The sequence below is a fragment of the Bos taurus genome, chromosome 10 (genome assembly GCF_002263795.3).
Source record: "Bos taurus isolate L1 Dominette 01449 registration number 42190680 breed Hereford chromosome 10, ARS-UCD2.0, whole genome shotgun sequence".
In the NCBI taxonomy this organism is placed as follows: Eukaryota; Metazoa; Chordata; class Mammalia; order Artiodactyla; family Bovidae; genus Bos; species Bos taurus.
In genome coordinates, this window is record NC_037337.1 from 83937960 (window position 1) to 83964478 (window position 26519).

Consider the following 26519-nt stretch of genomic DNA (forward strand, 5'->3'; position numbering starts at 1 on the left):
ATCTTGCTTTGATTATGAAACTCCCAAATAATGAATGTCATGGGGCGGCGGGGAGGGGGGCGAAGACTACTCCCAACTATAGACAAAGGAAGTATTAGACATTCTCTTGTCCTGCGCTGGGTGCAGCCAGGACAGATGATGTGTTCCAGGCTCTGCTAGTCAGATGCGCCTCCCTCCCCTTGACTTTTACTTAGGAGCCAGAGATATAGGGGACAGAGTAATTTCCTCCCCAGAGCCTGTTCTGGGCCATGTGGATGGGCATTTTCCAGTTGCCTTGTCTCAGTCTAGTTTTCTAGTCTTCATCATGGCAGACTCTGTAGAACTCTACATGGTGCAAGGACATGAGGGATGTCATTTAAGGAGAAAGAGACGGCTTTGTCCCTGGCCTCTCACCTTCCTGGGGAAGACACGTCTCAAGAAATGGGCAGCTCTGAGCTGGGGTCATGGCTACAGTACATAAGGGGAAACCTAGTGGAGAAGATAAGGCATCCAAGACAGGGGTAGTGGAAGAAAGGTCTCTCATCATTGCCTTAACTAGAGCTATTGATCCATTTTAGTCTGTGTCAGGAAATATGGACTAAAAAGTCTTTCCTTTGTACAGTAACTCCATCATGCATCTCTGAGGACCCCACACTGCCCTTGTTTCTGTCCACACCCACCTTCTCCAGGTGAGCAAAGCAGGAGAAATGTCTCCATCTCACTTTGGTTAAAGCATTTCTGCTTCCAGGGAGGGTGAGTGAGTGAGAGTCATAATCCTGAGGAATAAGCTGTGTGCACCCTTTACTGGATTTTGGGTTGTTGCTTAACTTTAATGAAATTTATGTGACCCCAGAACCAGGCTTCTAGGAGTAGCCACTTGAAGCAGAGGAAATATTTAGTCACATTCTACAACTGCAACCCAAATATAATGGGAGCCAGTTGGTTACTCTAAAAAGGGAGTGTCACAATTCAATCAGGATGATTGATCATCATTCTACCCTGGCTTATCTGCATCTGGGGAATAGAAGTCTTAGAATATAAGTGTCTCAGGAATTCCCTGGTGGTCCAGTGGTTAGGACTCAGCACTTTCACTGCTGGGATGCAGGTTCAAACCCTGGTTGGGGAACTGAGATCCCTCAAGCTGTCCAGGATCTAAATAAGTAAATAAAGATCTCATTCTTTTCCTTAGCTTTGCACCTGCCAATTCACCACACGTAGCTTGACTGTAAAAGAAGCGTTTACAAGGTAGAGGCTGTTTGCAAGGTGTTTACAAGGTTGAGTCAGAGATGATAAAGTGGTTTTCTGTAATGCAGATACTTTGCCACACTCTGTCTGTTTTCTCTGTTCCCTGTCCTAATTGCCTCTGGACAGATCATAGGTTGAAACTGGAAATGAATTCCTTCTCCCAGGCAGCTTGGGAACTAGCCACTCTATTTCTTATAGTTTGGTATAAGATAGTCCAGGAAGCCAAGCAAAGCCAAACTATAAAAGTCTTTGGGGACAAGAGAGCATCTTAAGTAGGATTTAGAGAAAGGGAAAGTATTAGTTGCTCAGTCGTGTCTGACTCTTTGTGACCGATGGACTGTAGCCCGCCAGGCTCCTCTGTCCATGGGATTCTCCAGGCAGGAATACTGGAGTGGGTAGCCATCCCTTCTCCAGGGGATCTTCCCAACCCAGGGATTGAACTCAGGTCTCCTGGATTGCAGGCAGATTCTTTACCATCTGACAGGATTTAGAAAAAACTCACCCTTAAATGGGAGAAGGCAATGGCACCCCACTCCAATACTCTTGCCTGGAAAATCCCATGGGCGGAGGAGCCTGGTGGGCTGCAGTCCATGGGGTCGCTAAGAGTCGGACACGACTGAGCAACTTCACTTTCACTTTTCACTTTCATGCACTGGAGAAGGAAATGGCAACCCACTCCAGTGTTCTCGCCTGGAGAATCCCAGGGACAGAGAAGCCTGGTGGGCTGCCGTCCGTGGGGTCGCACAGAGTCGGACACGACTGAAGCAACTTAGCAGCAGCAGCAGCAGCACCCTTAAATGACCTGTAACTTTCAAGTTCTGGCCCTGCCGACCTCCTTAATTACGCCCTCCCCTCCTCCCCAACCCTCCCACTGAACGACGCAAAATGACTGACTCTGAGCAATGACCGGAGTCAAAGTGCCTTGGTTCAAGTCCTAACTTCACAGACCATGTGACCTCAGCAAGTACCTACCTGCTCTCTGCCTCACTGTCTTCATCGGCAAAATGGGATAATGACAGTAACTGCTTCATCAGGTTGCTGTGCATATAAATGAGTTAATATCTGTGAAGTGCTTGGAACCACGGCTGGCGTATAATAAACAGTATATAAATGTTGATTTCAAGCTATAGTGGCTTACTGTGTGACTTTACCAAGAGGAATTTTAGAGACAAAAGGTCTTACTGATAACTGTGCAAGTTACTTCTCTCAAATTCAAAGCACTGCTTTAGACTAGAGCCTTCACAGCCGGGCTCAGACACACCTGGTTAGTAACTTTCAGCTCTTCAGAGAATGTTCTGCCTAAAGAATTACTTGAATCCTCTTTTGAATCAGTGGCCACAAATCCAATGGCACCCCACTCCAGTACTCTTGCTTGAAAAATCCCATGGACAGAGGAGACAGGGGAGCCTGGTGGGCTGCCGTCTTTGGGGTCACACAGAGTCGGACACAACTGAAGTGACTTAGCAGCAGCAGCAGCATGCTGCCTTCTAAGGTATGTTTCCTCAATGTGGATTCAATCCTGTTTTCAGAATACTTTTCTGTTCTGCTAAATGTAGAGAACCTTGCATTTGCGTAACAGTCCTGCCTGGCAGTCTGCTATTCCTGACCCCAACATCTATTTTTCCTTTCTGACTCAGTAATATGGTCCCTCTTTTGGCTGAGCATCCTATAACTCAGAATAAAACTATTTCCTAGGTTGTCAGATCACTGAATTCTAGTGTCTGAATCATGTGTGTATTCATTTCCCATCACAGCTACAACAAATAGAAATGGCTTAAAACAATACAGTGCAAATGTATTAGAGTGCTGGAGGTCAGGAACCTGAAGTGGGTCTTACAGGAGTAAACGTATTAGCAGAGCTACGTTCCTTCTGAAACTCTAGGGGAGAATCTGTGTCCGTACCCTTTCCAGCTTCTAGAGGTTGCCTGCATTCCTTGGCTCACGGTCACTTCCTCTACTTTCAAAGCCAGTAGCTAAGAAGAAGTCTCTCCACCCCAATCCCTCTCTCTTCCTCTACCCTTCCCCAAGCACTCCTGTGAATACACACTCATGTGCAAGCCCACCCACACTTCTGCTTCTGGCATCACATCACCTTCTCTCCCTGACATTCCTATCTCTCTCTTATAAACAGCCTTATGACTACATTGGTCCCGCCCGGATAATCTAGGATAATTTCTCCATCTTGAGGGCCTTAATTTCATCTGCAAAGTCCTTTTTGCGTGGAAGGTAGATATTCAAGTTCCGGAGACCAGGACATGGACATCTTTGGGGACCCATTATTCTGTGTATCACAATATGTGAACAGAAAAACGGGCTTCCAGGAAATGTGCTTAATGGGAGGGGTCTCACCTGGGAAAGACACTCTCTAGCTTTCTGCTTTTCCTTCTACCCCCTGCTTGATGCTGAGATGTGATGGCTGGTACTTCAGTAGACATTCTGAAGCATAAGTTGACCTTGGGGGTGAAAACCAAGCACTTGGAGGGTGGAAAAGAAATGTCAAACTGTGGATTCCTGAGGATCCTATGGAGCCACCTCCAGACTTCTTTTACCAAATACCTTCTATCTTGTTTAAGCCACTATTATTTCGCTTGTTTGTTTTCTGGAATGTAGAGCTGAGCATAGTCCCAATTCCCCAAAATTATACACGACTCTCTCCTTAATGAACTCCAAGTCTGGGTCTCTCAATCTACTACCCTCCCCAAAGCATGGATATGACCATTGCTGAGAAAATATTTTAATAAAACAAACTGTTTTTTATCATGTTATTTGATCAGACACCAGCCTTTAGTTCAGTCTGTATGCTGAGCCATACAACCTCAATAGTTGCCAACAAAGCAACTGACAAGGAATTAATCTCCAAAATAAACAAATAGCTCAAGCAGCTCAGTATTAAAAAAAGAAATGACACAATCAAAAAATAGGGCGAAGATCTAAATACACATTCTTCCAAAGAAGACATACAGATGGCCAACAAACATGAAAAGATGCTCAACATCACAAACTGTTCAGTTCAGTTAGTCAGTTCAGTCACTCAGTCATGTCTGACTCTTTGCAACCCCATGAATCGCAGCACGCTAGGCCTCCCTGTCCATCACCAACTCCCAAAGTTCACCCAAACCCATGTCCATCGAGTTCGTGATGCCATCCAGCCATCTCATCCTCTGTTGTCCCCTTCTCCTCCTGCCCTCAATCCCTCCCAGCAACAGAGTCTTTCCAATGAGTTAACTCTTTGCATGAGGTGGCCAAAGTATTGGAGTTTCAGCTTTAGCATCAGTCCTTCCAAAGAACACCCAGGACTGATCTCCTTTAGAATGGACTGGTTGGATCTCCTTGCAGTCCAAGGGACTCCCAGGAGTCTTCTCCAACACCACAGTTCAAAAGCATCAATTCTTCGGCGCTCAGCTTTCTTCACAGTCCAACTCTCACATCCATACATGACCACTGGAAAAATCATAGCCTCGACTAGATGGACCTTTGTTGGCAAAGTAATGTCTCTGCTTTTGAATATGCTATCTAGTTGGTCATAACTTTCCTTCCAAGGAGTAAACATCTTTTAATTTCATGGCAGCAATCACCATCTGCAGTGATTTTGGAGCCCCAAAAAATAAAGTCTGACACTGTTTCTACTGTTTCCCCATCTATTTCCCATGAAATGATGGGACCAGATGCCATGATCTTCGTTTTCTGAATGTTGAGCTTTAAGCCAACTTTTTCACTCTCCTCTTTCACTTTCATCAAGTGGCTCTTTAGTTGCTCTTCACTTTCTGCCATAAGGGTGGTGTCATCTGCATATCTGAGGTAACTGATATTTCTCCCAGCAATCTTGATTCCAGCTTGTGCTTCCTCCAGCCCAGCGTTTCTCATGATGTACTTTGCATATAAGTTAAATAAGCAGGGTGACAATATACAGCCTTGACGTACTCCTTTTCCTATTTGGAACCAGTCTGTTGTTCCACGTCCAGTTCTAACTGTTGCTTCCTGACCTGCATATAGGTTTCTCAAGAGGCAGGTCAGGTGGTCTGGTATTCCCATCTTTTGAAGAATTTTCCACAGTTTATTGTGATCCACACAGTCAAAGGCCTTGGCACAGTCCATAAAGCAGAAATAGATGTTTTTCTGGAACTCTCTTGCTTTTTCGATGATCCAGCAGATGTTGGCAATTTGATCTCTGGTTCCTCTGCCTTTTCTAAAACCAGCTTGAACATCTGCAAGTTCACGGTTCACGTATTGCTGAAGCCTGGCTTGGAGAATTTTGAGCATTACTTTACTAGCGTGTGAGATGAGTGCAATTGTGCAGTAGTTTGAGCATTCTTTGGCATTGCTTTTCTTTGGAATTGAAATGAAAACTGACCTTTTCCAGTCCTGTGGCCACTGCTGAGTTTTCCAAATTTGCTGGCATATTGAGTACAGCACTTTCACAGCATCATCTTTCAGAATTTGAAATAGCTCAACTGGAATTCCATCACCTCCACTAGCTTTGTTCATAGTGATGCTTTCTAAGGCCCACTTGACTTCACATTCCAGGATGTCTGGCTCTAGATGAGTGATCACACCATCGTGCTTATCTTGGTCATGAAGATCTTTTTAGTACAGTTCTTCTGTGCATTCCTGCCACCTCTTCTTAATATCTTCTGCTTCTGTTAGGTCCATATCATTTCTGTCCTTTATCGAGCCCATCTTTGCATGAAATGTTCCCTTGGTATCTCTAATTTTCTTGAAGAGATTTCTAGTCTTTCCCATTCTATTGTTTTCCTCTATTTGTTTGCATTGATTGCTGAGGAAGGCTTTCTAATCTCTCCTTGCTATTCTTTTTTTTTTTTAATTTTATTTTATTTTTAAACTTTACAATATTGTATTGGTTTTGCCAAATATCGAAATGAATCTGCCACAGGTATACATGTGTTCCCCATCCTGAACCCTCCTCCCTCCCCATACCACTCCTCTGGGTCGTCCCAGTGCACCAGCCCCAAGCATCCAGTATCGTGCATCGAACCTGGACTGGCGACTCGTTTCATATATGATATTATACGTATTTCAATGCCATTCTCCAAAATCATCCCATCCTGTCCCTCTCCCACAGAGTCCAAAAGACTGTTCTATACATCAGTGTCTCTTTTGCTGTCTCGTATACAGGGTTATTGTTACTATCTTTCTAAATTCCATATATATGCGTTAGTATACTGCATTGGTATTTTTCTTTCTGGCTTACTTCACTCTGTATAATAGGCTCCAGTTTCATCCACCTCATTAGAACTGATTCAAATGTGTTCTTTTTAAAGGCTGAGTAATACTCCATTGTTTGCATTCAGATGCTTATATCTTTCCTTTTCTCCTTTGCTTTTCACTTCTCTTCTTTTCACAGCTATTTGTAAGGCCTCCTCAGACAGCCATTTTGCTTTTTTGCATTTCTTTTCCATGGGGATGGTCTTGATCCCTGTCTCCTGTACAATGTCACACACCTCCGTCCATAGTTCATCAGGCACTCTGTCTATCAGATCTAGTCCCTTAAATCTATTTCTCACTTCCACTGTATAATCATAAGGGGTTTGATTTAGGTCATACCTGAATGGTCTAGTGGTTTTCCCTACTTTCTTCAATTTAAGTCTGAATTTGGCAATAAGGAGTTCATGATCTGAGCCACAGTCAGCTCCCGGTCTTGTTTTTGCTGACTGTATAGAGCTTCTCCATCTTTGGCTGCAAAGAATATAATCAATCTGATTTCAGTGTTGACCATCTAATGATGTCCATGTGTAGAGTCTTCTCTTGTGTTGTTGGAAGAGGGTGTTTGTTATGACCAGTGCATTCTCTTGGCAAAACTCTATTAGTCTTTGCCCTGCTTCATTCTGTATTCCAAGGCCAAATTTGCCTGTTACTCCAGGTGTTTCTTGACTTCCTACTTTTGCATTCCAGTACCCTATATGAAAAGGACATCTTTTTTGGGTGTTAGTTCTAAAAGGTCTTGTAGGCCTTCGTAGAACCGTTCAGCTTCTTCAGCGTTACTGGTTGGGGCATAGGCTTGGATTACTGTGATATTAAATGGTTTGCCTTGGAAGCGAACAGAGATCATTCTGTCGTTTTTGAGATTGCACCCAGTATTGCATTTCGGACTCTTTTGTTGACATTGATGGCTACTCCATTTCTTCTGAGGGATTCCTGCCCACGGTAGTAGATATAATGGTCATCTGAGTTAAATTCACCCATTCCAGTCCATTTTAGTTCGCTGATTCCTAGAATGTCGACATTCACTCTTGCCATCTCCTGTTTGATCACTTCCAATTTGCCTTAATTCATGGACTTAACATTCCAGGTTCCTATGCAATATTGCTCTTTACAGCATCAGACCTTGCTTCTATCACCAGTTACATCCACAACTGGGTATTGTTTTTGCTTTGGCTCCATCCCTTCATTCTTTCTGGAGTTATTTCTCCACTGATCTCCAGTAGCATATTGGGCACCTACTGACCTGGGGAGTTCCTCTTTCAGTATCCTATCATTTTGCCTTTTCATACTGTTCATGGGGTTCTCAAGGCAAGAATACTGAAGTGGTTTGCCATTCCCTTCTCCAGTGGACCATATTCAGTCAGACCTCTCCACCATGACCCGCCCGTCCTGGGTGGCCCCACATGGCATGGCTTAGTTTCATTGAGTTAGACAAGGCTGTGGTCCATGTGATTAGATTGGCTAGTTTTCTGTTATTATGGTTTCAGTGTGTCTGCCCTCTGATGCCCCCTTGCAACACCTACCGTCTTACTTGGGTTTCTCTTACCTTGGACGAGGGGTATCTCCTCACCGCCACCCCTCCTGACCTTGAACATGGAGTAGCTCCTCTTGGCCGTCCTGCACCTGCACAGCCGCCGCTCCTTGGACGTGGGGTTACTCCTGTTGGCCGCCGCCCCTGACCTTGGGCATGGGGTAGTTCATCTCAGCCGGTTCTCTAACAAACTGTTAGAGAAATGCAAATCAAAACTATAGTGAGGTATCACCTCACACCAGTCAGAATGGCCATCATCAAAAAAATGTACAAACAATAAATGCTGGAAAGGGTGTGGAGAAAAGGGAAACTTCCTTCACTGTTGGTGGAAATGTAAGTGGTTCACTATGGAGAACAGTATACTCAAAAACAGAATACTCAAAAACTAAAAATAGAACTGCCATATGACCCAGCCACTCCTGGGCACATACCCAAAGAAAACCATAATTCAAAAAGATAACACTCATCCCAGTGTTCACTGCAGCACTCTACAATAGCCAGGACATGGAAGCAACCTAAGTATCCATCAACAGAGGAATGGATAAAGAAGATGTGGTACATGTATACAATGGACCATTGCTCAGTCAAAAAAAAAAAAGGGAACAAAATCGTGCCATTTGCAGAGACATGGATGGACCTAGAGACTGTCATATAGAGTGAAATAAGTCAGAAAGAGAAAACCAGATGTCGTAGAATTTGGGTTATATGTGGAATCTAGAAAAATGGTACAGATGAACTTATTTGCAGAGCAGATGTAGAGACACAGATGTACAGAAGTGAAAGATTGGATTGATATATCCACTACTATGTATAAAATGGATGGCTGATGAGAACACACTGCGGAGCTCAGGGAACTCTACTGTGCTCCATGGTGACCTAAATGGGACGGAAATGGAAAAATGGGGGGATACATGTATACATATAACTGATCCACTTTGCTGTACAGCAGAAACTAAGACAACATTGTAAAGCAACCACACGCCTGTAAAAATTAATTGTAAAATTTTTTCTTTATTTTTTGTGCTTGTTTTCTATGTATTATTTGTGTGAAAAGTATTGTAAGCCTATCACAGTACAATTGGCTAACTTTATCTAGGCTAACTAGTTATCTAGGCCAACTAGTTATCTAGGCCAACTTTGTTGGACTTACAAACAAATCAGACTTATGAATGAGCTCTTGGAACGGAACTCATTTGTATGTCAAGAACTTACGGTACAAGGTTTCTCAGTTTGAAACATGTTCTCTGAACAAAAGCCAGCTTCTCTTGGTCTGGAGCTGATGGAAACGAAATGAGGCTTGTCCACTACAAAGACGGCATTCCTCCCCAGAGTCTGTAACCCCGGGTGGGATGTGAAGCTTGACGTCACTCCCGGGCTGTGTTCACCCAGCAGAGCTCAGCCATGGGCCAGCTCCAGAGCCCCCACAAGATGCTTTCGGGGAACTTAGTGACCAAAAAGCCAGAAAGCAAGTTTTTAAACTTAGTTATAAACTAGAAGAGAACACAGGAACCCTTAGCTGCCTCTCTGGCTTGGGCGCTGGGCAGAGCTGTCAGGTGCTGGGGTACTGGGGAGTGTCGACTTTCCCCTGAATCATGACGTGAGCAGGAAAGGGAGGTGGCTGGAAGGGTGGGTTCCAGGAGGAGCCGGCAGAGGGTCCGGAGTTGGAGCTCATTTATCCTGCCGTCTAGTGAGGAAGACGCATCACTGGATAAGTCACATAAGAGAGAAGCCCAGGCACTCAGGGTAATAGAAGGCATTCCAGAGCGAGAAAGGGCAGGCTTGGGTCTCCAGCCAGCCATGCTACTGCCAGGCCCAGGGTTTGGTTCCAAAGCCCTCTCTTCTCTGTCTACATGTTCTCCTCCAGTGATCTCACCCAGCCACCCTCCTTGAGGTACATTCTACCCACCAGTGACACCCAAATACAATCCCAGGTCTGCTCTGTCCCTGAAAACTCAGCCTCCTATGTCCACTGACAGACTCAACATCACCACTTGGATGGCTGCTGTATACATCTGATTCAGACAAAACATGGCCAATAGTAAACCCGGGTTTCCTCCCCAACCTGCTTCCCCATCTCAGGTAGGCTAAGCTCCACCTGCATCCAGTTAGTCAAGCTAGAAACCAGAAGTCAAGCCTGACTCCTCTTGTTTCCATACTCCAGGCCCCATGCATTCAAAGGGGACCAGGAGCCCTGCTTCTGAAACAGACCCAGGCCCCATTTTGCTCCTCTCCATCTCATTGCCGCTAGGGAGCCCAGCCTGCGTTAGATTTCTTCTCAAAACCATGAAAAATGGCTGCTGGCTGGTCTCCTGCTTCTCCTTCCCCTCTGCAATCCCTTCTCCACGCAGCAGCCAAAGCAGCCTTTAAAAACACGCAGACCGCTCCCCTGCTCCAGCCTTCCAGAGACTTCCAGGGGGTGCAGCCCCTCCGTCTCCCATCACACCTCCAGTTGCCTGCACTTTCTTCTGCTTGTTCCCACCTCACTGCTCTTCATCCAGATGCATCATCTTCCTGCTCTCAGGCCTCCATGTAAATGTCACCTCGCCCACCTCCCAGTCTTCACAGCATCCAGGCCCCTCATTATCTCACTTTTTTCTTACCTAAATGGAGTTAGGGATTTCAGGAGGAAAGACCAGGGCAGGGAAGGTGGGCAGTGTAGCTTGACTGCCACCAGCTTCCCCATGGACTGGTGCTCCTGTTTCTTGCTGACAACTTGTTATCCAAGGCCCTCGCCAGCCCTCAGCAGGGTCAGGACACACAGGCCTCTGCCCAGCTCCTATCACTCCTGCCACTGCTGCTGTTTCATGGTCATCAACACCCACCGCCCGCCGCCCCAGACAGCCCCGCTCTCAGCCCCGAGCACTCAAGGCTGTCCTTCAGGGGAAAGTCAAGGGGGAGTAGTCCGTGGAGGCAAGATGGCAGCAGACCCCAGAGAAGCCCAAGGCGACACCCTTCCCTAAAAGATGATGGCGAGCAGAAACAATGGTGGTGTCCCACACATGAGTCCCTCTGGGTTTGGGGCACCTTGCTGAAGGCAGCTGAGCAGCGATCTGGGATGGTGACCAGCAGCAGAGGCATGAGGGATGCAGGCTGACCCAACAGCATATCACTTCCTGAGGTCAACTGCAGGCAGAGATCAGGGCACCACTGGCAGTGGCCATGAGGCCCAGGTTGAGGGAGGGATCGAGGGGAAAGGCCAGCATCCTGATGCCAGGAAAGCATGAGCTCATTCCCCGGCAGTTCTGACATCATCTCCCTGCAGCTCTTTAAGCCTGGTTCTTTTGTGATTCACGCGTGACTCTCAGCCCCTGGTGTCTGGCTCAGTGCTTCACATATAAGTGATGCCTGAGCATGTTGTGACTTTTGCCCTTCAAGACTCTGTCCCCTTTCACAGAGACTTGCTGTTCAAGCCTGCATGTAAATGCTAGCTGTCACATGGTACTGTTGGTGTGATTGCTCTGGATGGCTTTGTTCTTGGCTCTACATCTAATACTCTCCTCCTTAATCTTTTCTGTTTCTCACTGATGCTAAGCACCTCCTTCTTTGTGAACTGTCTCCTGAAACTGGGTGGGCTGGAATTACATACTCTTTCTGTGGCCTATGAACACTCCCCACCAATACTCTAGTCCGGCCCTTGTAGCCCACGTGTGCACTTTTTTGTTTAAGAACAGAGCCATCTTATAAATCACTGCAGATAAAGGAACGAGAGTGGTCCAATCGGTAGGAATAGCAATAATAATAATGATGATAATGAAGTCAGCCCATGCTGATCATTTCCTCTGTGATGAAGGACACATGTTGAAGCTTCTACAGGAATTATCCCATGCCTCCTTCTCAGACGGTGCTTTTATCATATCCTAGAGAAACTGAAGCCTAGAAAGAGTACAGCACATCCCCAAGGTTGCAGAGCTGCTGGGAGGGGGAACCCAGACTCAGACACAGGATTCGGAGTCATGGCCCACCCTGGTGGTAGACGCCAGGATAAGGGCTTGGCTGTAGCTGGGATGGAGGAGAGATGTTGGGGTCCCTTGGGGTTCTGTTTTGCCTCAGGAACTTCAACTTGAACTGGGAGTAGATCTTCTACTGATGGAGAAGTTTCCAGATCAGTTTTTAAAAGTATGGACTCATTCATCTGAATGAAACAGAGAAGCTTGAAAGATGGAAGCTAGAGCCAGCTCTGAACTGTCTAGTCTAGGCCTGCAACACAGGCTGGGGGAGGAGCCAGGAGGAAGGCTTGGTTCCACCTAAGGCTCGCTGCCCAGGAGGTGAGCTCCAGGCCAGACTCCACTCAGGGCAGACGGAGGTGTGCCATCAGCTGTAAGCAGAAAGGAACCAGAACTCCCCATGGATCGGGGTGCCCACCTCCATTTAAATACTCATAACACAGTCTGGGGTAGATTCTGTGATGGACCCATTTTGCAAGTGGGTAAACTGGGTGTCAAGGTGGTTGAATAACTCATCCAAGGTGATCAGCTAGAAGGGGCAGAGTCAGGATATGAACCCAGGTCTGTCTGATGACAAAAACCAACAGTGCTCCAGGAAGCCAGAGCTCCAGGGCCCCGGAGCTAAAATGAGTGCAACACGGATTCAACTTTGCCCAGGCACCTGTGTGTCCCAGACTCCGCTTGAAACCTGGTCTGCTCACACTCCCTGCTGAGCACACCTTGCCCTTCCCGAGGTGATGGCAGGTGTCCAGCAGCACTTTGCAGACGTAAGTCTTAGATCAGTGCCGTGGAAGCGTGTCAGCATTATCCCCAAACAGTGCAGTCAGATGGATCAGATTCCAGGTAAAGTGATTGCAGCCTGCACACCTGGGCGTCACAAAGACTGCTTCTCCTACTCCCTTCCAGAAAGCCTGAGCCTCTTAGATTAATTTCAATATCCTCAGACCACATTTCAGGTTCAAAGGCGCACAGATGAGGTGACCAGTAGACAGCACCTGCCCTGACACCGTCCAGCCTTGGGACCCCTCCAGCCCTCCTGGAAAGGAGCCACAGTCCTCAGAACGTTTGTCACGCTCTCTCCAATGTGGCTAGTGGACACCTGGCATGAGCTCACTTCTCCCTCAAAGCTGCAAATATGCTTGTCTGTTTTTCATTTCTGCCTTCGGATGGGGCGGAAGGCGGGCCTGGGCGGCAGCCACCCTCAGAGAGCAGGGGCTACCCGTCCCCCCACAGAGGCCGAGATCATCCGTCTCCCTGTGCGAAATGTATAATATGTGTAGCACAGCCAGCCTCCCCTTTAATAAGCTGATCGTTGAGCTAAATCCCGGGTGTGCACCTCCCCGCCCTGGACGCTTTTGATTGACAAAACTAATCTCTCCTCCACCCCCACTTCTGCCGCCGCCCGCATCCTCTTGCAAATCATGTACTCGGCGGGTGACAATTAGATAGAAGACTTGGGATTCGGACGCGGAGGGTTATGAGGTTATGAATCAATGGTGGGGGCCCCGGGTGAGATAACAAACCGGGGGGAGCCCGGCTCAGACACCTCACCACAACCCTCAGAGCTTCCCAGTTGATTTATGAGTTGGTAATAACCTCGCCCGGTCTCCTGCCCCCTATTATTTTTCATAATGCATGGGAAGCAAGCGGGGAAGGCGGTCTGAGCCGGGGGTGGGGGGTGGGGGGGGGGAGGCAGGAGAAGGCCCACCAGGGGGTTCCCCGTGGCTGGCTGTCTTTCCCACTGTGGGTCGCTGTGGGGCGCAGTTGCCACATGCCCATGGAGGTGGGCAGGCCTATGTGCCTGGCCTGGAAAGAAGACACCAGGGAGGTGGGCCTGGCCCGCCCTGGGTTAGGGCTGAAGAAGGCAGTGATGCTTGGGTATTACCGGCTCAAAATCATCGGTCTGTGTGTCTGGATTTAATTGCTCCAAACTGTTCAAGTCAGACTGGCACAAAAGCCTCCTGTTAAGAAGGGAGAATCAGCGCCGATTCGAAGCCGGTCGCAGGCAGTGTGAACTCCGCAGCCAGAGAGCCGGGGGCCCAGCGCAGGGCAAGGACAGAGGAGGGAGGAGGGGGTCTCTCAACCTGAGAAGAGCATTGAAGACCACCTTTCCTTCTACTGGTTGTCCTCTTTAAGTGACAGCCAGGGTTGAATGAGGAGAAGGGGGCAGTTCAGATTAGTGCCTACTGTTTTGGGTTTTTTATTGAAGTATAGTTGATTTACAATGTTGTGTTAATTTCAGGTATACAGCAAAGTGATTCGGTTATACATATATGTATATGAATAGGTATCTGTGTTCTTCTTTGGTCCTTTTCCAACTCATTGGAAAAGACCTTGATGCCTGGAAAGATTGAGGGCAGAAGGAGAAGGGGGTAACAGAGGATGAAATAGTTGGATGGCATCACAGACTCAATGAACGTAAGTTTGAGCAAACCCGGGAGATAGTGAAGGACAGGGAAGCCTGGTGTGCTGCAGTCCATGGGGTCACAAAGAGTGGGATAGGATTTAACGACCGAACAATTATAGTTTATTCCAAGATGCTGAATATAGTTCCCTGTGCTAGGCAGCCAATCCTGGTTGTTTATCTATTTACCTAATGTTTTTTAAAGTGTTTGTTGAGATCTTTTTACAGGGAAAAAGGTGGTTTTTGAAAGCAAATGTCAATGGATGAAAAACCTTGAACTTTCCTCTAAAGCAGTAGTTGCAAAATGCCCAACACCACAACTGGTGCTGACCTGTGATGAAGTTTTTATGTGTCACAAAAAACTGATTAAAAATATTTTTTTTAATGTAATGAATATGTGCAGTATAAATGGCGTTTTATTATATGATGCCCATTTGAATGTAACTATTGATCAATAAGCATTAATTAAACCAGCTTCATGACAGGTTTTTGCTTGGTGCCGGAGATGAAAAAATATGAGTCCTGGTCGCTCAGAACGATTGTTATGGGTTGAATTGTGTCACCCCCAAAATTTATACGTCGTGGTCCTAACCTCCAAGCCCTTAGAATGTGACCTGATTTGGACACAAGGTTGTTGATGTGTAATTAGTTAAGGTGAACTAGTTTAAGTGGGCCCTCATCCACTATGTCCTTAGAACAAGGAGTAAGTGGGCACAGGGACACGCACACAGGAAGGGGCCGTGTGAAGATGAAGGCAGAGGTGGGGGTGATGCTTCCACAAGACAGACCCACTGAAGACCGCCAGCAAACCTCCAGGAGTGAGGGGAGAGACTGAAACAGCTTCTCCCCCAGCCCTCAGGTGAATGAGCCCTGTCCACGTCTGCGTCCGGGATTTCCCGGCTCCAGAACTGAGAGACGATACATTTCTGTGGTTGAAGCTGCTCTGTTTGTGGTGCTTTGTTAGGTGGTCCCAGGAAACAGATACAGGGGGGAAGCAGACACTGACCAAATCATCACATCGTGAATGTCTAGTTCCAAACTGAGATGAGTACTCCTAGAGAAGGTCCTCCCTGACCCAGAAAATGTCCTCTGAGGAGCAAGGCTACAAAAGCTGCCGGAGCGGGTCCCCCGCCCCCTAGCTCCATGAGGCCCCGCCAGCCCCGTAAAGCTTGTCTGCTGCAATGCCCTCCCCTTCTGTCCATCAAGAAAACCCTTCCTAAAAAGTATCAGAAGACCTTTGAGATTCTCTGAGGCCTGAAATGAAAAAGCAGGCAGATAACAAGCAGTTCAAGTTGTTGCAAGCCATGCCGATGACTTGGTGAGACGCTTGGCTCCAATGTGAGTGTAAAACACAGACTGCCTCCGTAGCTCACTCGTGTTATGCTTATTACATTCCAGGCACTGTGCCCGCATTGTCCATACAGCGTCTCCTTTAACCTCAGAGCCTAAACATCAGGTCCTTTTTATTATCGTCCTCATTTTCATACAAGAAAAAAATGAGGGCACAGAGCAGGTAGGTGACCTAATAAGAAATTTCAGCAAAACCACGGGTCAGGATTTTGGTGAGGGTTTCTCTTGTTTTATCCTGGAAGCAGGCAGAATTTCCCCCAGTTAACCCATGAGTATGGAGATTGGAGTGGGTGGTGGTTAAGGCACCTGCCCAGGGTCATACAATTTGGAAATGATGTACCATGAGTGGAACTCAAGTTTGCCCGACTTCATAAGCAATGTGCTTTACTGCTTCATATGCTTGGGAAGCAAGTGTATATCTGTTAAATGTGTCACAATTTTCCTTGGAAAAATCAAACCCATTGATCAAATAGTACCGCTCAAAAATGCCACTAGGCTTTCCCACACTAGCCCTTCTACCTGCATTTCCTTCTCTCTTACTGCCAGCTAGTCACTGTGTCCACCCAGCAAAGCCCAGGTAAATGTTTCCTCTTAAGCTTTCTCTGATAGCTAACCGTTATATTTTATTGTTTTATAACTAAGTCATAAAAGAATGGCTTAAAACTGTAAAAACTTCTCTGCTTATAGAGTGTCCTTCAGTTCATCTGCAAAATGGAGATAATAATCTGTTTATATCATGAAATTATTATGGTGCTGGTGGTAAAAGAACCCACCTGCCAATGCAGGAGACATAAGAGAGACAGGTTTGATCCCTGGGTCAAGAAGATCCACTGGAGGAGGGCATAGCAACCCACTCCAGTATTCTTGCCTAGAGAATCCCGTGGACAGAGGAGCATGGTGGGCTTACAGTTCAAAGAGTCGCAAAGAGTCAGACACAACTAAAGTGACTTAGCGTGCATGCAGTATTATAGTAGAATCATTCCAAAACTTCAAATGGAGAAATTACTCAATAAATTATTAGCTTAATAGCTAAAGCAGTAATTATTATTATGGCTAAACTAGTGTCTCAGCTTCAGGAAGACAGTTGAATATACAAGATAACTTTTCCAGTTGTTCTGTGTACTACTTGGAAAGTTATTCAGAGATAAGAGGAGCAGAACAGTGTAGTGGAAATAATATTAGACATGAGATACTCTGAGTTCCAAACTGGGCTGCATTAAGTACTAACATGTGACCTGGGGCCTCTCTGGGTCTAATCTCTAAAATGGATGTGAGTTACTATATTTTCCATATTGTCAAGGTGACATATGACAACAGGTTTAAGTGTCTAGTGCTGGCCTGGTACAGTGGGCACTGGGGATTGTCATCCTTCTGGGTGGACACTGGCCTGCACATGGCACCTGCATGCATGATGAGATGGCATAGAGCTGCGTTCTCACTCAGAGGAGCTGCTGAGACGTTGGCAGTTTCATGAAAATCCAATGGAGAATGGAGTCATATCCTTGCCTAAGGAGTACCATCTTGTCCTTGGTTGGGCTCCAGAAAAAAATAGTTTACTCAAATGGAAGTGTCTTTCCCCAGTGGGCAGGACTGATGAGTAAGTTGTTAATTGCTTCAGTTACCAGAACCATGATATACAAGCTACCAAGTTGCAGGGAACTTGAAATTTGCAGGTGACTAGAACCAGTCTTTTGTCAAGTTTGCATTAGTCTAATTTGGGTTCAGATTGATACAAAACTGGGGGAAATGAAAGAAGCATGTCATCGTAGGATCTGCTTGGGTTCTGACTTACTTCTAAAGAAGTTCAATGTATCACTTGTTCTTTCAGGGAGCTTAAAACACCTGAAGCTGAGCCCAGAACAGAATGCTTTTATAATAAGGGTCTCCCCCACGCCAGAAAGAGAGCTCTCTAAAATCTTGGAAGGTCTTACTAGCTTACTCAAATCCAGTTTATATTGATCTAGACTTAATATGACTTGGGAGGAGGTCACTGAGTCTCACTCTACCCAAGTAAGTAAGTACACAAATGCCAGGGAGGAGGGGCTCACCCTTAGTCCATCCCCATTGGAGTCTACAGAAGGCCACTCTGAGACTCAGGCCCAGCCAGATGGCCAGGGAGCCACTGATCAGAGGCCCATGACAAGCCTCCTGCTCTACTTCCTCCTCAGGAAGTAGACAGATTTGCAAGTCCTGTCTTCATTCCTCTGCCCTTTCTTGTGTGCGTGCTTGGTTGCTCAGTCATGTCCCATTCTTTGCGCTCCATGGACTATAACCCACCAGGCTCCTCTGTCCATGGGATCTTCCAGGCAAGAATACTGGAGTGAGTTGACATTTCCTCCTCCAGGGGATCTTCCTGACCCAGGGATTGAACCTGCGTCTCCTGCATCTCCTGCTTTTCCTGCATTGGCAGGTGGATTCTTTACCAGTGGGCCACCTGGGAAGTCCTGGGGGGCAGCAAAAGTGCCTGGCCTGGGGCAGCAGGAGGCTGTGCTCCAGACCTGCTCCACTTGGGACTGCAGCTTGACAAAGATAAGAAACAGAGTCCAGTAGTCCAGAGTCCAGATGGTAACAAAAGGCAACCATCAATTTTGGATAGAATAGAAAAATAATCTGCCTTGATTTCTTACTAGAATAAGAAGGGAAGAATGATTGGGAGAAGGGGGAAAGAAGGAAGAAAGAGAGGAGAAAAAAGAAGACTAAAAATGCTTTCCCCTGATAATGATTTGGACTATTTTCGCTTGATTCTACAGTGTAATAATTGTAGCCATCTTCAAGGACATAATATTATGACAGGTTTCCCTTCCTTGTTCCCGAGGCTGAATCTGCCACAAGGCTGAGGCTGGCCCTTCCTGGATTAGCCTGGTGAAGCAATAACCCATGCCCACGAGAATGAGACTGTCCACAGCCCCGGGCATCACTGTGTGTGCTCAGGTCCCCCAGGCAGGGCCCATGCGTGTTGAGGATGGCAGTGGGGTGTGTGCTGCTGCAGACTGAGGGTGGTGGCCTCGACACCCAGGGGCAGCAGCTCGGCCCCATGGGGGCCTGAAGATGGTCACCCGGCTCCCCGAATGGAATGACGACGGTCATGATGGCTGCACCATGACAAGAAACCCAGGTCTGTGGTCCCCGCAGTGCCAGGGGAGAAGGCCAGGGGCTTTTGTGGCTTTCCTTTCTTTACCAAAATTGTGCTTACATGTGATTCTTGAGCTCTGTGAATGCAAACCGGAGCCTGGTGGACAATTAGGCCGGACATGAGTGCAGAAAGCCAAAGCGGGACAGAAACCCAGACAATAGTGCCGAAGGCCCGGGTAGGGTGGGGGGTGGGGAGCGGATATGATAGCAAGGAAGGAGTTTCAATGTGAATGAATACTAATTAGTGACATGGATATTAATGATGACAGTAATTAACAGGGGAAAGGAAGGGCTGTCATTGTCCCAGGGTGAGTAATCAATCTTGGCAGGTGATAAATAATGGTTCAGCAAGCTCAGCAGAAAGATAATCCTCCTGCCCGGGGGAGAGCTGTTGCTGATGCTGGAAACCTCTCCGTTTCTAGGCAACCCACAAAAAAAAAAAAAAGGACTATTTTTCTTTTGAGGGAAAAACAGGTTAGAGTCTCCCCCCACCCTACCCCCAACTTGGGATTACAGTTCTTATTTGATTTCTGCTTTGTTCTTCATTTCCGAGGACAAATGTTGAACTTGTATAATTTGGAGGAAGTGGACACACACACACACATACTCACCCTTTCTCTCAAAGAACATGAATGAATAGGAGTGTTTTCAATCCAAAGTTTAGCTCATAGATGCCATCCAGGAGCAAGAGTGGAGCAATGCTTAGAAGTCCTGCTTTTGAGGTCGAAATGCCGGGGACTTGCAGGGCTGTGTCAGTGGAGGCTGGTCGGTGGAGGCTGGAGGGTAGGGTGGTATACAAAGAACCAGACAGTCTACTCTGCAAGATTCCTTCTCCGTCCAGAGAGCAGCAAAATGTCTAGCACTCAGGCCTGTACTGATCTCACTTCTCACCCCCAAATTTCTGAGCAACTTTCCTTTTGGAAAACGGGAACTATTTGTTCAACCCCTCTGCTGGTTCTCTGGTGTTTCAGCTGGGAGTCAATCCGAAGAGAGCTGATGGCAGGCCCTCTCCTCCACTGCACGACTCAGGCCCATGACAAGACTCAGGTCTCTGAAAACACTGCCCCTTTCAGATTGTTTTCCATCTAGCATTTCACCCCGAGGTGATAAAGTACAGACCTTTGAAGATCTGCACTGGTTTAAAGCGAGATATGGAAATGACAATGGTAGATTGTCCAGAAGTTCAGAACCTCCCAGAAAATTGGGCTCCTCTACCCCCACATGAGGGCTTCCCTTGTGTCTCAGAAGGTTAAGAATCTGCCTGCAATGTGGGAGACCCAGGTTTGATCCCTGGGTCAGGAAGATCCCCTGGAGAAGGAAATGGCAACCCACCCCAGTATTCTTGCCTGGAGAATTCCATGGACAGTGGAGCCTGGTGGGCTGCCGTCCATGGGGTCACAAAGAGTGGGACACGACTGAGCGACTGCACGTTCACCTTCACCCCCATATGCACTGCACTTTCCTGAGAACGCTGGTCCTAGGCGCCACATTTAAAGGGAGGCAAACAAAAGCAAATATATTCAGAGAATATTGACCACAATGGTGAGAAACCCCAAATCATATCATGGGAAGAAACAGCTGAGGAATCCAGGCATGTTTCACCTGGAGCAGGGGAAACTCTAGGGTAGCATTGCTAATACACCGAGTGTACTGTCCATATCATTGAAGGACTGTCTCACAGAGTGAGAGGTCTGAGTCCTCTTTATCATCAGAGGGCAAAACTAAGACTGAAGAGAGGAATTCAGAGAAGGGCCAATTTCAGTTCAGAGAAATTGAAGATGACTTAACTGGGACAGGCTTGCCAGGAAGGAATTTGTGAGTTTCCAGGCACCTGGGTTTTTTGTTTGTTTGTTTGTTTTTTTCTTTAATGGAAATTAGAACACCTCTTATCCAGGGTATTGTGGATGATGTTTGGCTAGTGTTGGAGTAGATAAGGTTTAAAAGTCCCTTCTGATTCCCAAGATTTACATTAGTTAAGGTAATACTAGATACTAAAACAGATAACTCTCAAATGCCTGGGTTTCAACATCACAAGTATATTTTTCAATCAGGTCAGAGCCCCAGACGGGCATCAATCTTCATGTCTGTTCAGGATCCCAGGCTCCTTCCACACTGTGGCTCTGCCCTCTCTCCCTTCATCCAGCAGATGGGGATGAAAGGGTGTGGGATGTGGAGGGACAGACAGGAGTTTTTATGGTCTGAGTCTGGAAATGGCATATGGCATTTCCACCCACATTCTTTTGTCAGAACTCAATCCACACGCAACTGCAGGAAGGTCTGGAAGTATAATCTAGTTGTCGCCCAGGAGATGGAGGACAGAGGTTTGGATGAACACACAGAAGTTTCTCCCACAGACACAGGGGCTTATTCATTCAGGATAAGCCCAGGCCAGAAGAAATTAGAGGTTTATTTTTTTTGTTTTTCAGGAACCTGTGTGGTCATCTCTGTTGGGCAGGCCTTGTCAGTTGGGGATAGGGAGATAAAAGAAGTCTCCTCCCTCAGGAAGTGTTCTGGAGTGATAAAACGTCTTCTAGCCTGTCATCAAAATATGTATTCCCAGAAAGTCCCCTCCCGAAGCTCCCTAGAAATGTGGACAAAGATCATCCTGAGTCATCAGATGTGGATTTTTTGAGGAAAAGAATGGGATTGTGACTATGGAAGCATCCTAATGGGTGGAAAGAGTTGGTTAGGATGGAAAAGTATCAGTATTACCTGGCTCTCCAGGTGTGTGCTAATTGGACCTAGGGATCTCTCGGGCAACCATGTTTCCTCTGGCACAGAGTTAAACATCCATGAGGTCTTCAATTGAAATTGCTTTACTGTTGCAGGTACGGACATTGTACAGTGGCTTATGAAGAACCTTTCCATCGAGGACCCAGGTACTTGACCCTCAACCCTGACTTGACCCACATATTAGTGAATAAGCCATACCCAAGTTCCAAACCAGTTTCTCCTACCCTCCTGAGACCTGGGCTTATACAATTGAATTCCAAGATGTGGAATCACTCCCTTTACAAACAAAATTAATTTATTTCCTCCACTGAGTTTCTGTCTTTAAATTTAAATTACCCTTGGAGGAAATGAACAACCATTTAGAATGCCAAAGAGCCCGATACAATAACATGGACTCTGGTTAGCCACAGCAATTAAAGATAAGTTGTAGCACTGTCACGGAACAGCCTTCTATAGCCAGCTCTTAAAATTAGATTGCCTGGTCCACAATTAAGAGGTTTAATTATTTGCTAAGACTCCTTCTGTTCTCTGCTTCTGCAAGAAGTGAAGGAGTGATTTTTTTCAACTTTAATTGTGCAATGCAATTAGGAAAACCTCACCAGAAAAACAACAGCAAACCCTGGCCAATAAAGAAGTTTTCAAATCTGTGCTCCCACCAGCAAATAAGCAATAAAATTTGTTTTTACAGCACAATTAGAAAAATGGAGGTGGGGGGGGGGGTGGTTCCAGGAAAAAAATAAAAATTCTAGGTAAGTAAACTTTTCTGAAGTTATTATACACTTCCCATCTTAACTAAGTATTCTTCATGCCTGAAAGTCATATTTACAAACATCCAGTAATGTATTCTGATGTTCTTGGGGATTAGATCTAGTTGCCTCAAATTAAATGGCCTTCGATTGCTCTGCTTTTTAAAGATTTTTTTCAAGTGCCCATTCTAGGTGTCTGACCTTCAACTGTGATTCCTTGCTGGGGTCACCATGACAGCTCAAGCATTTCTGTATTTTAATCTGATGCTCTTACTATTAATAGACTATTTTTTTAGTAATTTTTATTTAGTTAGTTTTGGGGTGGTGGAGAGCTGTGCTTGGTCTTTGTTGCTAAGAGGGCTTTTTTTTCTCTAGTTGTGGTGTGCAGGCTTCTTACTGTGGTGGCTTCTCTTGATGCAGCTCCCAGGCTCTAGAGCACAGGCTCAATAGTTATGGTATATAGGCTTAGTTGCTCCTTGTCACATGAGATCTTCCTGGGCCAAGAGTCAAACTCATGTGTCCTGCAATGACAGGCAGACTCTTTGCCACTGAGCCACAGGGAAGCCCTTAATAGACCATTGACTATGGAAGTGAAAGCGTTAGTCACTCAGTTGTATCCAACTCTACGACTCCATGAACTGTAGCCCACCAGGCTCCTCTGTCCATGGAATTCTCCAGGCATTAATCCTGGAGTGTGTTGCCATTCCCTTCTCCAGGAGATCTTCCTGACCCAGGGATCAAACCCAGGTCTCCTGCACTGCAGGCAGATTCTTTACCATTTGAGACACCAGGGAAGCCCAATTTATAATTTACATAGAATTCAATTAAACATAGTTGCCAAAAATCTGAGTGCCAGAAAAGGTCAGAACAGTGCCAGAAAAGTGCCAAAAAGGTCATGAACAGAAGTGACACTAGCCTTTCTCTCCATCATGACTAGTGACCACTCTCATGTCAAGTGGAAATTCTTAATTCTATTCAAGTTCTTAAACCACAGGAGAAAACTATAAATGCTAATCCTTTTAAGGGAAAAACCCATATTGACTACCTAAGTGTTTGCCTTATGCAGCCTGGACTTCTGATTATCTGCTTCTGAAAACCAGACTGTGTAAGTCTCTACAAGTTTAGTTACATGATGAAGAGTCACCCTTCTTCATGGTGGGTTTTTTCTCTCCCAAGAGTACTGTTTTCTTTGCCCTTCTGGAATGCTTGTCATACTTCTGACAGGTATTTTATCATTATCTTCAGTGGTAGTAGTAGCAGCAGCAATGGTATATTCTGAGAGCCCTGAACCATGTAGTGGTAGAACATGCTGCGGAATCCTCCGGTCCTGATGAGCAAAGCTTCTGTGAGAGGTCCTGAATGATACAGGTCTTATCTCTCATGGTCTATTATACTTTGATGCCCTTGGGAGGATATCAAGGTCTGGAACCCATCTGGACTTCTGAGAAGTAGTTGAGCAGTAGTTAGGACAATTCACCAGCAGAAATGAGGCCAACAAAGACCCTGGGAAATCAGGTGGCCAAAATCCGCCCTCTCTCCCTTCTTCCTTCCCATCGGCAGCATCTCTAAGCACAAGCCTTTTGAAGAATAAAGTGAGACTTCTAGCTCCAGACTGGTGACATGAAAGTCCCCTTCTTACTGGGTTTTGTTCTTCCTTCTCTGAAGAAGGAGCAGGTGATGAAATGTCCCTTTTCTGCTGGACTCATGGTTCTTGAAGCATATAGATTTCAGAACCAAACTGGTTATCACTAAGCAAGTAAAATACAATTCCATTCATCCCAATTCTACCAGTGATAAATGTATGCAGTCCTTCCAAAGAAAAGTAGCAGATTCTCAATATGCAAAATGACTGGATCATATACAACCTCTTGAAAGTTGTAGCACTGTCACTGAACAGCCTTCTAGAGCCAGCTCTTAAAATTACATTGCCTGAATCACAATGAAGAGGTTTAATTACTTGCTAAAACTCCCAAAAAGTTTGCAAATAAAGCCAATACAAGTCACTTTAAAAGCTTCAGAACTTATGAAATTAATAATTCCTAGAGACTCCCTGAATATGTCAATAATTTCTACAGTCAAAACTTAATTTTTATTGATAAGAATACTTTTAGACTTGTGAAAGATTATCATGTGGGCTTCCCAGGTGGCTAGTGGTAAAGAACCCACCTGCCAATGCAGAAGACATAAGAGATACAGGTTCAGTCCCTGGGTTGGGAAGATCCCCTGGAGGGGGATCCCCTGGAGGAGGGAATGGCAACCCACTCCAGTATTCTTGCCTGGAGAATCCCATGGACAGAGGAGCCTGATGGGCTACAGTCCATAGGGTCACAAAGAGTTGGACATGACTGAAGTGACTTAGCACGCACACATCATATCTGATAGAAGCATCTAAATTTCCTTTTCCTTAGCTCTGCTCAGAGTAAATATAAATTCTTAACTATTTATGTGAATCTACTTATGGCTGGTGCTAAAGTAACAAAACAACAAGTTGTGGCAAAAATATCAATGTTTGTATTAGGTTGGCCTCCCTATGCTACTGCCTTCTCTTCCTCTAATTCCTCTTTATCCATAAGAGAACAGTAATACCCTCCTCATTGCTGGTAGGATTCTCATGTCAGGAAATGCAGTGTGAGTCTGAAGACTCTGTGGGCTGCATATTCATTGCTGGTGGTGATTAAAATAAAAGAGAGAGAATGAAACTAAAACTATGAATCAGGGCTGCCAGCACTTACTGGGCACTTACCATGCACCAGATTCTGCTAAGCACTTTACATGAAGCATCTCACTTGTTTACAGACTTCCACACCAGAGCTCATGATCCTAACTGGAAGCTAAACTTTTTTCTGGAAGTCTTGGGGGGTTAAACGATATCAGACGCTCAGAGCTGGGATCCATAGGCATCTCAGACACGTGTCACCTTCCCAACCATTGATATCTCCACCCAGCCCAGTGCAGTCATTTCAGAAATTATCAACCAATCATGCTGTGATCTGGGGGTGATGACAGTTGACTTCCAGTTGCCTTTCTGCTCACCCTACCCCATCCCACTTACACTTCATCTAAGCAGCCCTGCATTCTGATAGTTTTGCAATAACTTCTCTTTCTTCTTCCCTGTCCCTTCAGTTGAAGCAATACACTTGGGAAGCCTTATAGCTGCCCAGGGCTACGTCTTTCCCATCTCGGACCATGTTCTTACCATGAAGGATGATGGCACCTTTTATCGTTTCCAGGTAGGCCTTCAGTTTCTCCTTTTCTTCTCATGATCTGATCTCAGATTGCTGCTGCTGCTGCTAAGTTGCTTCAGTCGTGTCCGACTCTGTGCGACCCCATAGACGGCAGCCCACCAGGCTCCCCCGTCCCTGGGATTCTCCAGGCAAGAACCCTGGAGTGGGTTGCCATTTCCTTCTCCAATGCATGAAAGTGAAAAGTGAAAGTGAAGTCGCTCAGTCATGTCCGACTCTTAGCGACCCCATGGACTGCAGCCTACGAGGTTCCTCCATCCATGGGATTTGCCAGGCAAGAGTACTGGAGTGGGGTGCCATTGCCTTCTCCGATCTCAGATTAGAACTACCTAAAAAACTGATGGTATTTAAGGAAGCAACTCCTACCTCCCACCAGCTCTGGGAAAGCAAACTTGTCTGTGCTATTTTTTGCATTCCCCCCACATAATAGTAAAATGCCCTCATGGAGAACTTACCATTCACTTGTTGCTTTACACATATCTCACTTATTCTGAAGAACAAACTTTGGGGGGATAAATATCACCCATTTTACAGTTGCAAAAACTGAGGTACCTGGAGAATTAATGGGACATTTCGTCAATCCAGGGGACAGCCTTGATTGGAACCTAGATCAGCTGGATAGCAAAGTCCTTAATCCTACTGCTATATCATGTTATATATACCTTCTTGGTGTGAAATTTCTATTCACTACCTAGTAACACTTCCCAAACATTTTCCTCTCCTTTTCTCAGATCCTGTCCTACAGTGAATTTGAGCAGAGCATAAGGAGTTGTGTCAAGGTCTAAACCAAAAGGCTTTGGAATGGAGTTCTTCAGACAGGGTCAAAGAATGTCTGAGTTTGCTCAGCCGCCATAAGAAAATATCAGTACCATAGACAGGGTGGCTTAAACAGAAGAAATGCATTTCTCATAGCTCTTGAGGCTGGAAGTCTAAGATTAAGCCTCAAGTGGGGTTCAGTTTGTGAGAAGAGCTTTCATCTTGACTTTCAGATGA

General features: G+C 45.9%; 1 protein-coding gene and 1 non-coding gene across 22 annotated transcripts in view; both read left to right on the top strand.

Annotated features, from left to right (window-relative positions):
- Nucleotides 1-26519, top strand: part of RGS6 (regulator of G protein signaling 6) — a 612180-nt gene that overhangs the window by 483299 nt on the left and 102362 nt on the right. For all 21 annotated transcript variants that reach the window (XM_024998112.2, XM_010809582.4, XM_024998111.2 and 18 more), the window contains 2 exons: nucleotides 21634-21684; nucleotides 25408-25514. In XM_024998112.2, the coding sequence (XP_024853880.1) occupies nucleotides 21634-21684; nucleotides 25408-25514 (158 nt within the window). The remainder of the gene's footprint in view (nucleotides 1-21633; nucleotides 21685-25407; nucleotides 25515-26519) is intronic.
- On the top strand, nucleotides 1034-1105 carry TRNAE-UUC (transfer RNA glutamic acid (anticodon UUC)). The gene has a single exon. It is a non-coding gene; the product is annotated as a tRNA-Glu (tRNA).